The 14,760-nt window shown below is 36.3% G+C and overlaps 1 protein-coding gene across 1 annotated transcript in view; it reads left to right on the top strand.

Moving 5' to 3' along the window:
• The first annotated feature begins 5,003 nt into the window (after positions 1–5,003).
• LOC143245785 (kinesin-like protein KIF13A) overlaps positions 5,004–14,760 on the top strand; it is a 42,105-nt gene continuing 32,348 nt past the window's right edge. The window contains exon 1 of the mRNA XM_076492040.1: positions 5,004–5,366. Coding sequence (XP_076348155.1) covers positions 5,004–5,366 — 363 coding nt within the window. The remainder of the gene's footprint in view (positions 5,367–14,760) is intronic.

Below are 14,760 nucleotides of genomic sequence, written 5' to 3' on the forward strand. Positions count from 1 at the left end.
TTCGAACAAAATCTGTAATATTTCCAAAACGTATGGAAATCGACCCTGCATCTGTAAAGAACAGCCGTTCTTATTGGTTAATTTCTGTCGAGGCGCTGGTTGTACCTTAGAGTGACGGTACGTTATCTATTACATGAATAATAAAACCAACGCTCTAGATTGTGAAGCTTAATTTATCACTTACATAGATCAAGTCCTAATGATAATGACGTTATTATCTTAACTACAGGAACGCGCATGTTCGCGTGGCTTAGCCTAATTTCTGATGTTCTCAGTATGTCATGTGGAATATAGGAACATTCAAACTGCGTGTTGCGTTATCTTCTAACTATCGCGTTTCCGCGTCTTAAACGTACACCAAGTCGTTCTGGCCAGCTTTTTATCGTGCAGAAAGCAGTGTAATGTATCGTTTTCTGTTTTTTTTTTATTCAGAGTAGAATGGAACGTTCGCATTACTTTCCTTGCGTAAAGTAATGGAAACAGAGTTTCGGTACTTTGTGTTCAATTTTTTTTTCCCATCGAATACGATAATGGTGCCGGTTTTGTGATTTTTAACCACAAGGTACAGTTATTTTGTTCTGTTTTTAATTTCCCGCAAAGCTACACGAGGACTATCTGCGCTAGCCGTCCATAATTTAGCAGTGTAAGACTAGAGGGAAGGCAGCTAGTCATCACCACCCACCGCCAACTCTTGGGCTACTCTTTTACCATTGAAGAGTGTCATTAACCGTCACATTATAACACTCTCACGGGTGAAAGGGCGAGCATATTTGGTGTGACAGGGATTCGAACCCGCGATCCTCGGATTATGAGTCAAGTGCTTTAACTACCTGGCCATGCCGGGCCAGGTAAACTGTGAAATATATGTATCAGTGATGGCAGGCAATATTCATCACTTCGGTGCTATAATGTATAATGTGTTTAAACTAGGTTTAAAACCTTATTTGAGGACTAGACAGTTAAAGAAATGTGATGTTATGAAATACAGAGAATTTCGTATCGTTCTGTTAAAACGATACGAAATAGGTGCACAACAGAGAGTGATAAACGCGCCCTAGAATAGCATGTATGTGGTCTACATTTCCAACGTGTTTAGTATTGTGGGATACTAGTGTGAGCTGATCACTTGCGGGAAGAGTAGATAACAGCTCTTTCCGATGCAAAGTATTCAAAGACTTAGTTTATTAAAGTATGTTCAGATTGGTTATCTTGAATTTTCAAAACGGGGATATTCATTTTGTTTAATTATAACACTACGTAACACAAATATTATTCGTGGATAGTATGTGTTATTTCTTAGATGTTTATGTTGTAAAAGTACAGAAAATGGTCATTATTCCCTTCAAACTTTGCTCGTGTTACCTGGATAATGAAATTTAGAAATTAACCTATTTTCTTTGTAAAAAACGGACAATTTGCACATTTTTATTTACATAAGGTCTGAATAAAACAACATATGAATCAAGATTTACAAGAATTTATACTAAAGTTATACAAAAACATTTAGAAGTGAGTAGTTTTTCAAGATTTGCGACTGTAATGTAAATCACTTTTACGTATTAGCTCCCAAACATAGTCTCCCATCATGTTTTCGTTATACGCTTCTTGGTAGTGAAGTTTAAAGTCCAGTACATCTTGATGGAAGTGCTCGCCTTGCTCCTCTGAGTATGCTCCCATTTTCTCCTTAAACTTATCAAGATGAGCGTCAAGGACATGGACTTTCAGGGACCTCCTGCAGCCCATTTTGCCGTAGTTCTTCACCAAAACCTCAACCAGTTCCACATAATTTTCGGCCTTGTGATTGCCCAAGAATCCCCGAACCACTGGACAACGCTGCTCCAAACTTTTTTTCCTTCCTACTGAGCTTCTTGGGGGAATTTTGTGCACTCCAGGCTCTTCTTTATTTGTGGTCCAACTAAGACACCATCTTTGACCTTTGTCTCAGACAACTTAGGGAAGACGTCTCGAAGGTACTTGAAGGCAGCAGACTCCTTATCAAGAGCTGTGACAAATTGTTTCATATGATTCAATTTCATATGCAGTGGTGGGAACAACACCTTCTGATGGTCCACTAGTGGCTCACATTTGACATTGTGTCTCCCCACAGAGAACTCGTTCCTGTTGTAGTGTGCTGTGGTGTCTCAAAGGCAAAGATAACAGGGAAACTTGGTAAAGCTTCCTTGGAGACCCATCAGGAATGTCACTATTATGAAGTCTCCAATAACCTCCCAGCCATACTCATCATACTTCAAGGCTTCTAGCAAGGTCTTGACGCTGTTGTATTCCTCTTTGTGATGCACCGAATGAGCCAGGGGAAGAGACGGATACTTATTCCCGTTATGGAATAGTACATCTTTGAGATTTCTGGATGAGCTATCAATGAAGAGGCGCCACTCGTTTGGGTTACAGGCAATTCCAGTTGCTTCGCACAGACTGGATACATTGTGGCAGAATCAGAGCCCATCTTGATGAGTGAAGAAGCTTGAAAAATGTTGATGACGCTTCCTCTGACTTGTGACTTGAAAATTCTTGTAAGTTCTACAACATTCTAGAAAATTCTTGAAAATTTTTATAAATATGAGACAATTCTCCATCAGCTACTCAGCACAGAATCTACCTGGAATTTTCTGGAAAATGGGTAAATTTGAAAATTTCATTACCCAGGTCACAAAAGCAAAGTTTGAAGAGAAAAATAGGTATTTTCCATTAACTTTAGGCATAAGCAATTGGGAAATAACATACTGGCCAGGAACACGAAAAAGTAAAAATGTTGTTACATCGTGTAATGGAAAAGAAAGGATCAGTGTGGTGCACCAGGACCACCCATGACCGTATGTGATGATATAGACTTTAACGATGTAATGAAGCTCTAAACTCCTTATAATGAAAGGTAGTCAACCTCTGTGATATGTGAAATTGTATAAGAAAAACTGGAACCATTTACTTATGAAAAACCAGTTACAGCTTCAGGTATTTATGGAGATGATCTTAGTTCAACACCTTGTCTCCTCCACACCAACAATCCAGGTGATTATTTGTTAGCAACTGTTGAACTTCACTTCTAACTTAGAAGTAGTGGGATTACAGCTATTCAACATCACCTCTAACTCTCAGCTAATCTACTCTTAACCTATGAATCGAGGGGCCGACTGTATCGTTATACAGCCCCCACAGAACCATAACCTCTTATCCCAGTAGGGTTTTCAAGGTGGAAAGAACCAGATTTGAGTGAAAAAAATACAACAAAAGCACTAGAATGGAGACTCCTGAAGAGACAAAAAATACAACAAAAGCACTAGAATGGCGACTCCCGAAGAGACAAAAAATACAACAAAAGCACTAGAATGGAGACTCCCGAAGAGACAAAAAATACAACAAAAGCACTAGAATGGCGACTCCTGAAGAGACAAAAATACAACAAAAGCACTAGAATGGCGACTCCCGAAGAGACAAAAAATACAACAAAAGCACTAGAATGGAGACTCCCGAAGAGACAAAAAATACAACAAAAGCACTAGAATGGCGACTCCTGAAGAGACAAAAAATACAACAAAAGCACTAGAATGGAGACTCCCGAAGAGACAAAAATACAACAAAAGCACTAGAATGGAGACTCCCGAACAGACAAAAAATACAACAAAAGCACTAGAATGGAGACTCCTGAAGAGACAAAAAATACAACAAAAGCACTAGAATGGCGACTCCCGAAGAGACAAAAAATACAACAAAAGCACTAGAATGGCGACTCCCGAAGAGAAAGTAGAAATATTGTTTCTCTGGTAAGGCAGTCGCCATATTTATTTCTAGGCCATCTCTTGTGTTCCAGCCTTGGAACACAAAGAACCCAAGCTTTGCAGACGAGTGAGCAAGAACCAATATTCCTAAATCAAAAGAAGAGAACCGGAAAAAGTAAAATGGCGAAGTTGAAGACGTTTGGTTGAACCGAAAAAAGATGAAATCGGATAAATTAATCAGTGATGACAAGAAAACCCGCTTGAGAAAAGTTTCTCAACCCAAACCAGCCGTTTTTACAGATAAGTTAATATTTCCGAACATAATCCAGAAGAATCAGTGGTCAGCTGAACATGACGAAGAAAGTGAAGAGCTATCACTTTGAAAACAAGTAAAGAAGACCAAACAGGAAGAAACAGGAGTCAAAGAAACCGTCTGTGTAGATGTGTAAATATTCCATATATGTTACACAAATAATTGTTTACAGCAGACAGCCATGCTCAGAATCTAATCCATCAAGCGGGCAATCAGAACAATTGAAGCACCAGACTGTAACAGAATTATGTTGACCAAACAAGTTCCATGTCTTAGTCTGAATCCACATATTCTGTGTGAAAAATCTCGATAAAAATCCTAGTTCTACCTTGAGCTGTAAATTAGAGACTATACTATCTTTGAAGGGGAGATAAACTATCTTATGTCAACGACGAACTTACTGGATACAGAATAATATTTTCTGCTTCCAATAAGTTCACAATCAACAAACTTTGGTGTCTCCAAGAAAATTTAAAAGAGACAAACTATGGTATATCTTAAGCAAATTCACATACATAAAACGCTGTTATATTCCAAGATAGTTTCATGGTTAGTAGACTGTGTTATCTACCAACCTAGTTAACATTACACATATTGTGGTATCTCTCAAACAAGCTTAAAGGCAGCAAACTGTGGTATTTCCCAAACAAGCCCACAGACAACAAACTGTGGTATTTCCCAAACAAGTTTACAGACAACAAACTGTGGTATTTCCCAAGCATGCCCACAGACAGCAAACTGTGGTATTTCCCAAACAAGTCCACAGACAACAAACTGTGGTATTTCCCAAGCATGCCCACAGACAACAAACTGTGGTATTTCCCAAACAAGCCCACAGACAACAAACTGTGGTATTTCCCAAACAAGTCCACAAAGAGCAAACTGTGGTACCTCCCAAACAAGCTTAGAGGCACCAGATTGTTGTGTTTCCTAAACAAGGTCAGAGACAGGAAACTATGGTACCTCCCAAACAAGGTCAGAGACAGGGAACTGTGGTGTTTCCTAAACAAGCTCAGAAGCAAGAAACTATGGTATCTCCCAAACACGCTCAGAAGCAAGAAAATGTGGTATCTCCCAAACAAACTCAGAAGCAAGAAACTGTGGTATCTCCCAAACAAACTCAGAAGCAAGAAACTGTGGTATCTCCCAAACAAGGTCAGAGACACGGAACTGTGGTGTTTCCTAAACAAGCTCAGAAGCAAGAAACTATGGTATCTCCCAAACAAGCTCAGAAGCAAGAAACTGTGGTATCTCCCAAACAAGGTCAGAGACACGGAACTGTGGTGTTTCCTAAACAAGCTCAGAGGCAGAAAACTGTGGTATCTCCCAAACAAAGAACAAACTTTATTCGTTTGATTCTTTGTAGAATAGAATCAGAATCTGAACAATAACATCATAGCTTAGTTTGAAGTAACAGAAGATTTGTGTTAAAAAAGTAGAATTTATTCATCCCAAGAGAAGACGGCAGGTGGAGCAAGTGGTGAGTGTGAGAGTAAATATTGAAATGTCCAGTTTTCATTGGCGATCGCAAAACAACGTCATCAATACAATTTTACGATTGGTAAAGTTGAGAAACAGTTGAGCAGTTAGTCTTTTTATATAGAGAGAGACGACGAAAGAATTGACAACACTGAAATCACGCACCACGTTCTTGTCCAGACAAAAAAACGTCATTGGCAAAAATACCTCTGTCAAAGAGGAAGCTTGGACTGGATCATACGGACCTGAGTTATATGCAGTTTGTTACCCGAGCCATTACACTAAACTATTGAACGCGATGAGGCATGGGTCATTAAGCTTCTTCTGATGAGCCGACGTTATAATATCCGTGCCTGGTACCATGTATATCGTAAGTACACACATTCAGTAGCCTGGTACCATGTATATCGTAAGTACACACATTCAGTAGCCTGGTACCATGAATATTGTAAGTGCACACATTCAGTAACCTGACACCATGTATATCGTAAGTACACACATTCAGTAGCCTGGTACCATGTATATCGTAAGTACACATTCAGTAGCCTGGTACCATGTATATCGTAAGTACACACATTCAGTAGCCTGGTACCATGTATATCGTAAGTACACACATTCAGTAGCCTGGTACCATGAATATCGTAAGTGCACACATTCAGTAACCTGACACCATGTATATCGTAAGTACACACATTCAGTAGCCTGGTACCATGTATATCGTAAGTACACACATTCAGTAGCCTGGTACCATGTATATCGTAAGTACACACATTCAGTAGCCTGGTACCATGTATATCGTAAGTACACACATTCAGTAGCCTGGTACCATGAATATCGTAAGTGCACACATTCAGTAACCTGACACCATGTATATCGTAAGTACACACATTCAGTAGCCTGGTACCATGTATATCGTAAGTACACACATTCAGTAGCCTGGTACCATGTATATCGTAAGTACACACATTCAGTAAAACGTCGAACCTTGGACAGAAGTTAAAAACTGACTTTAGAAAATGTGTTTGTTTGTTTTTGAATTTCGCGCAAACCTACACGAGGGCTATATGCGCTAGCCTTCTTTCATTTAGCAGTGTAAGCCTAAAGGCAAGGCAGCTAGTCATCACTACCCACCATCAACTCTGGGGCTACTCTTTTACTAACGAATAGTGGAATTGACTGTCACATTATATTCAGCCCAACGGCTGAAAGGGCGAGCATGTTTGGTGTGACGGTGTGAGTGTTTACAAATTATTTTACGCAACGGAATCTTCCTGCCGTTTCGAAATCGAATACTTTTTAAATTTGATATCTCAAAATTCTTCGATTCTTCAAACCTATTTCTCCACAGCTAAGATTTACGGTTCAATCCTTCTGGCAAAAGTAGTGCAGGAAGATCTATATGAGTTTGTTTGTAGTTAAGCACAAAGCTACACAATGTGCTATCTGTGCTCTGCCCACCACGGCTATCGAAACCCAATTTTAGTGTTGTAAGTACGCAAACATACCGCTGTGTCACTTGGAGTGGTGAAGAGAACTTTTTCGCATCGCTTTCAGGGATTTATTTATCTTTAATGGATAACATAATGCACAAATCTGTGTGCTGTATACTTAATTGAATAACTCTGTAGCACCTGGCTACGGGCTGTTGTGCGATACTCTCCATAATGGTGCAGAATGATTTTATTGAGCGAGTTTTTTATACAAGAGAAGTTTGCTTTGTTTTCTTCAGCCCTAAAGTTTCAGTGCAATAATAACTGTTAGAAAAAGTAAATCTCCAGCTGAGGACCAAAGCTATTTCGGTGTTGATGCGTTTGATCGATTACTATGAAAGATAAAAATTTTGGTTTAAGTGTTCGTAACGATTGTTTCCAAAAACGATTTAACTGAATCTAGTTGTTTTTAAATGTTACTTCATTCTCCATTTTGTGTCTAGTTTCAAAATAAAATGTTGTATAGTGAAGTCACCGTTTGAAATTGACACGCTGCCCCCCAGTGGCTCAGCGGTATGTCTGCGGACTTACAACGCTAAAAACCGGGCTTCGATACCCGTGGTGGGCAGAGCACAGATAGCACATTGTGTAGCTTTCTGCTTAATTCAAAACAACAACAACAAGAAGAGACACGCTACATAAAATAGAAGTAATTCTGTTAACAAAAGTTAACAAAAACTTCCAAGAATTCAAAGAGATATCATAAATAATTGTTACGGTATTGTTGTAAGTATTGTAAATGTAATGTTACTCTTTGAAACCTGTACTATTTACTAAATTTTCCCTTTGGTGTAATCTTTTATAATACAGGAAACTGCATGATTATAATGAGAGCTTTCGTTCATTACCATAAGTACAGCGGTGAGTCTGCGGATTTACAACCGTTCTAAAATTAGTGGTTCGTTTCCCCTCGGTGGACTCGGCAGATGTGACTTTGCTATAAGAAAAAAATACAAAACACATTCATTACCATAAAACAACACAAAACACATTCATTACCATAAAAAAACACAAAACACATTCATCACCATAAAAAACACAAAACACATTCATTACCATAAAACAACACAAAACACATTCATCACCATAAAACAACACAAAACACGTTCATTACCATAAAACAACACAAAACACATTCATTACCATAAAAACAACACAAAACACATTCATTACCATAAAACAACACAAAACACATTCATTACCATAAAACAACACAAAACACATTCATTACCATAAAACAACACAAAACACATACATTACCATAAAACAACACAAAACACATTCATTACCATAAAACAACACAAAACACATTCATTACCATAAAACAACACAAAACACATACATTACCATAAAACAACACAAAACACATTCATTACCATAAAACAACACAAAACACATTCATTACCATAAAACAACACAAAACACATTCATTACCATAAAAAAAACACAAAACACATTCATTACCATAAAAAAAACACAAAACACATTCATTACCATAAACCGTTACTTCAATACACAAGACGTGTTTTGTTTTTTTTCCGTGGCAAAAAATATTTCATCCAGTTATGATCAAGAGATGGTAAGTATTTTTGAAGTGATAAATATTTAGAAACAATGTTATGGAATACTGATAGAGCTGTATGTGATATACTTCCTAACTCTGTGTTGTTTTCAATGAGATGTCAGTAGGTCGTGTACTCGTACTAATAATATTCAGTTGTTTATTAACAAAGTTCGAGCGTATCACATGTTGAGACTCCATAGGTGAACTCTAATAGTAAAATTCATCGATACCATGTGAAATCCCCAGCAATAAGATATAACTGTATAACGTAAAACCCTAGCAATAAGATTTAACTGCATTACGTAAAACCCTAGCAATAAGATCTGACTGCATAACGTAAAACCCTAGCAATAAGATTTAACTGCATAACGTAAAACCCTAGCAATAAGATCTTACTGCATTACGTAAAACCCTAGCAATAAGATTTAACTGCATAACGTAAAACCCTAGTAATAAGATTTAACTGCATAACGTAAAACCCTAGTAATAAGATTTAACTGTATAACGTAAAACCCTAGTAATAAGATTTAACTGTATTAAATTATTAATATTATTAGCAATAAGGTTCAAATGTAGCACATGGATATTAGCAATAAGGTTCAACTGTAGCACATGGATATTAGCAATAAGGTTCAACTGTAGAACATGGATATTAGCAATAAGATTCAAATGTAGCACATGGATATTAGCAATAAGGTTCAACTGTAGCACATGGATATTAGCAATAAGATTCAACTGTAGCACATGGATATTAGCAATAAGGTTCAACTGTAGCACATGGATATTAGCAATAAGATTCAACTGTAGCACATGGATATTAGCAATAAGATTCAACTGTAGCACATGGATATTAGCAATAAGGTTCAACTGTAGCACATGGATATTAGCAATAAGGTTCAACTGTAGAACATGGATATTAGCAATAAGATTCAACTGTAGCACATGGATATTAGCAATAAGGTTCAACTGTAGCACATGGATATTAGCAATAAGGTTCAACTGTAGCACATGGATATTAGCAATAAGATAAAAACAACACTTTTTAATACCCCAACGATAAGACTCATTTGAATATTTAATCAAAACTAATATTCAGTTGAAACTCTTAACCCTAACGGTAAGTTTGTTGTTTTTATCATTTGAAACTTTATAGCATGAAGAAGGAAGTATAACCTAAATATTTTATTACGAATTATTCATCCCATCATTACGTAACATCCATAAAAAATGGATTCATCGGTATTATAGTAACGCTGTTAGAAAATAGACAAAATTCAATTATTTTTTGTGCTAAATACTATTAATAGTGACAGTAAAAAATGTTTAGCATGTGTATAAATGTGTTACAGCTACTAATAATTATGTTGACAAACCGTTATTGTGTAACAGCCTCGGCTCCATAGCACTAATATAAGTTATATTGTTGTTTCCTGGAAAATTCTGTTTGCTCATTGGTCAATTTCTACATCTTACTCGCATCAGGACAACCTTGAGCATGCATAGAATAACAACAATGACACGATATGAGATCCTTGTTTACTTCGTATCATGGTTTTTGGAAAGTTGTTTTTTAACATGAATTCGTAAAGTAACATTTTTTAAAAGTGTAAACGTTCTCCCGAGTATTACAAATTTGTAAATAGTCATATTTAAAACTAGGTTAAAAATAAAGTTAACAATGACGTCTGTAATCCAACTTGGAGAGGAATAAGGCTTAGGACATTTATTAATAAAACTAATGTTTGTTGGATTGACATTTTGCATAATTCATATCTGTGTTTGCTCGAACATTCGGTGCTCTGTACTGAATGCTTCTTTGTGTAATCAATGTAGACATTCTAAAAGTCAGTGCTTACTTTTATTATACTGTTATATATTAAAATCCCTCGTTTTGTGTAGGAATAGTTATTATTAGTATTATTATTTTAAATAAAATATACGGATACCAATTGTATGCGACTATGAACAAAACCAAAAATTGTATGCTAGGTGCTGACCTCGTACGGTATAAAACATTTTTAATATTTATTCGGTAAATGTTCTGTAAATCGATATTTTTTTCTGGATTACATTTTGAAAGAAAAACTAATTTTTCTCACTAAGCGTTTTACAAAAAGGGTTATAGAAATTTGTAGTTGTTTCAGGAATATTTTAAATTTATTTGTTTCTTTCGTTTGAATTTCGCGCACTGGGGTTATCTGTACTAACCGCTTCTAATTATTCACCCTTTCAGCCGTGGGTTTGGTGTGACGACCTAACCAACTGGCCATTTTTTTCAATCAGTAAAATTTTAAAGCATTTATAGAACAACACATTGCATAGCCCTTTCTATCAAGACTTAAAAGAACGGGGATTAGGGTTAGATGATGTCTCGGGAAGCTTTATCTCCTATGTTATAATAAAGTTGATATTTCTTCAGACATAATTACGTCATCATACTTGTAAGCTTATCATAACTTTCTGTGTTAATTTCTTTTTTATTAATTAAAAAAAACTCCACCAGGTGTTGAATTCAGAGGTGAATCAAACATTTCTTTTGAAAGTCTCTTCCATCATCTTGAGTTAAAATTAATGGAGAAATTTAGTTGGTGTTGCCCTCTGATGTCTAATGAAGTTAAAACCCAGCCAGATGTTAATCCATCTAGTTATTCACATACTTATATATATATTTAAGTCTGAAAGAAGAAAGTGCGAAAACAGTGTATCAAGCCAGGTTTGTTAAGAAGTAATCTTTGACTAAAATAAAAGTTTCACGAATTTACGACGCTAAAACTGTGGTTTACATTCCCTGCAATGGACACGACAGATAGCTGCATGTAGCTTTGCTGTGGTTTGTTTGGAATTACGCGCAAAGCTACACGAGGGCTATCAGCGCTAGCCGCCCCTAATTTACCAGTGTGAGGCTAGAGGGAAGGCAGCTAGTCATGACCATCCGCCGCCAACTCTTGGGCTACGCTTTTACTAACGAATAGTGGGATTGACCGTTACTTTATAATTCCTCCACGGCTGAACGGGCAAGTGTGATTGGTGTGACAGGGATTCGAACCCACGCCCCTCACAGTAGGAAGCGAGTGCCTTAATCACCTGGCTGTGCCGGGCCGCTTTGATGTGAAACAAATATAATTTAAATTATTATTTAGTTAAAGATGATTTCTCTCTCTTTCTTTCATTAGTTTTGATTAACTTATTAATGTTTTAACAACATTCATGCAATAAACTGTTAAAGGCCTTTTATGTTTAACTAGCTTCGCTTGGTAATAATACTTTTAATACGAAAATCTTTAGAAATTTCATCTAGAGGTATCAGGCAGCAAAAAATTCCAGAACAGTATTCTGTAAACTACAGGCTTAGTTCGTATTATTTAACAAAAACAAAAGCTCGATTTAAGCAATGCGAGACTCTGTCTAGTTGCTTTGTAAATGAAAATAGAAAACGTTGGTTGTACGATCAAGGTACTGGCGTTTTTCCAGGTTTATATTAATGTGATGATTAATGAAACTGTTAAAAGTCGCCCATAACAAAATATACAACTAGATGTAAAAAGTCTAATACATAAATCTTACGGAGTGACTACTATGCTATTCTGTTACTTTATTTAAAAACTGACATTTTATTCGGGTGACTTAGACTTGACCTGTAGGTTAAGTTCTCAAGACATTTTGACCAAAGACAGACAACAAAAGATTGTTTAAAAGTGAGTCAGTTTATTTTATGTGTCAATTTAAATTTTTTAATCTGGCGGAAATAGTTTGCATCGAATAAATCAATGAGATATCGATCTTTGTTGAAAACACAGTAAACAGTATTCATGTATAACCAAGGTGACTTTATATTCAAAACTTCTTGGTATGTAAATTTATTGTGTCTTTACTAGGTATTGTTATTGAAATATGCATATTTAGATTAAGAAAAGAAACATTCTTGTTTATGTAATGTCTTCTTTGAAAACAACAGTTTTCTTGTATTTGCTATGTACACCTACTTAAGTGATTCGCATATAATATTTGTTCTTTAACATACACTGGCTCAGCGGTATGTCTGCAGACTTACAACGCTAAAAACCGGGTTTCGATACCAGTGGTGGGCAGAGCATATATAGCCCATTGTGTAGCTTTGTGCTTAACTCAAAACAACACCAACAGCCTTTAATATACAAGTCTTGACACGTGTATTTATTGTTAAAATAAATATGTTATCCTTACGTAAAACTTCGTAATAGTGACGTAAGTGCTCTAAGAACATTTAATGTTTTTAATGCATCAGTATTTGTTAGAAAAAATTGTTAACTAGAGATGTTATTTTTTCTCACATTTTTTTTTTAATTTGTTCGTTTCGGCTCCAAACCAGAGGTGTGGAAAAAAAGAAACTATTCAGCTCTCTCTTTGTCTCCCACAAGTCACTGCTCAAGCAACTTTTACAATTCCACTTGAGCTAGAGGATGAGTTTTAGTATTGAATGAAAGGCTTAGCGGTCAGAGACTTCTGGGAGATAAAAGACTGTTTTAAAAGCCACACGAGAGCTATCTGCGCTGATAAAGACAGACCAGAAATACTATATTTTTTACATATCTATCACTTCGAACCACAACAAACTAATTATGAGCAATGTAAGATAAACATTTATTATTATAACAATAATAGACCTGTTAGTTTTGCAATGTTTCAGTCGTTTGGCGTTTAAATCGTGTCATTATTTAGATTTAAATGTCAAATGTTAATAAAAGTTATGATTGGAAGTCATCTTATTTTCTGTAGGTACTGACTGGAATATATAGTGTACAGGGCAGGTTTTAGAAATGTGTTAAGTTTGGTATATAACTAATTAATATTAATGTTGTTTTCGAGTTAATATATTTATTACTGTTTTAATAGTATTATTAATCTCGAATGTTTTTCATGTCTGTTATTGGCTCGTGTCACGTGGATTCTTTGACTTGTTTTCTGCTTGTCCCGCCATCTATTTGCAGACGTAGGAAACAACCGAAGGTAAGCATTGATATTATCATTTCCGTCCAATAATTAATTTAGTTAATTAGAGTTAAAAAGCAAACAAATTTTAAAAAGTACAGTTTTGTCTAATTACGTGTATTGAAAATGGACGTCAATTTATGAATACCCGAAATAGTTTCTATGGTAGAATAATATTTAGTCAAAACTCGAGATGTACTTATTGTTTTAGTATTTATATCACAACTATAACTACTATTATTTTCTGTTAGGAAGAGAAACACAAACAACTAAATTTAACAATAATTAATTTTAAAAGTGAGATTCCAAATCGATACAAAAGTAATAGTACCTCACCACTCACATAATTACCGTTAGAAACAAAGCAGCAAATGTTAGACTGAGAAATCATGACGCTAACATTTGGGTAGATAAAGCACATAGCCTATTGTGTAGGGCCCGGCATGGCCAAGCGTGTTAAGGCGTGCGACTCGTAATTTGAGGGTCGCGGGTTCGCATCCCCGTCGCGCCAAACATGCTCGCTCTCTCAGCCGTGGGGGCGTTATAATGTGACGATCAATCCCACTATTCGTTGGTAAAAGAGTAGCCCAAGAGTTGGCGGTGGGTGGTGATGACTAGCTGCCTTCCCTCTAGTCTTACACGACTAAATTAGGGACGGCTAGCACAGATAGCCCTTGAGTAGCTTTGTGCGAAACTCTAAAACAAACAAACAAACAAACAAACAAACAAATCTATTGTGTAGATTTGTGCTTGGCATCAAACAAATGACAAATTTCAGGCCTAGCACAGTCTGCTGGTTAGGGTATTCGACTTACATTCTGAAAATCCGAGAATCGAGTCCCATTCTCATACATGCGACCCTTTCAGCAATAGTACATTATAAGGTTATGGCCAATCCCACTATTTGTTGGCAAAAAGTAACTTACAAATTAACACTAGCCGCATTCCCAGTAGGCTATCAATTTAAAATTAGGGATGGCTGTCGCAGGTAGGTTTCGAGTGGCTTTATGCAATCGCAAAGCAATTAAAACTACCATGGAGTGAGATAATGTTGGGCACCGATTATGAATAAGTGAGTGATGTCTTCGTGTCATTACTTGTACTGCAGTTTCAATCTTATTTTTCCTGACAGTCATTGAATTATTACGTGTATTCTGTTGTACATTTGTGTGGTTTAGTATAGAAATTTCATTGTATTCATGACGGGCCCCC

The sequence above is a fragment of the Tachypleus tridentatus genome, chromosome 3, assembly GCF_004210375.1.
Source record: "Tachypleus tridentatus isolate NWPU-2018 chromosome 3, ASM421037v1, whole genome shotgun sequence".
Lineage (NCBI taxonomy): Eukaryota > Metazoa > Arthropoda > Merostomata > Xiphosura > Limulidae > Tachypleus > Tachypleus tridentatus.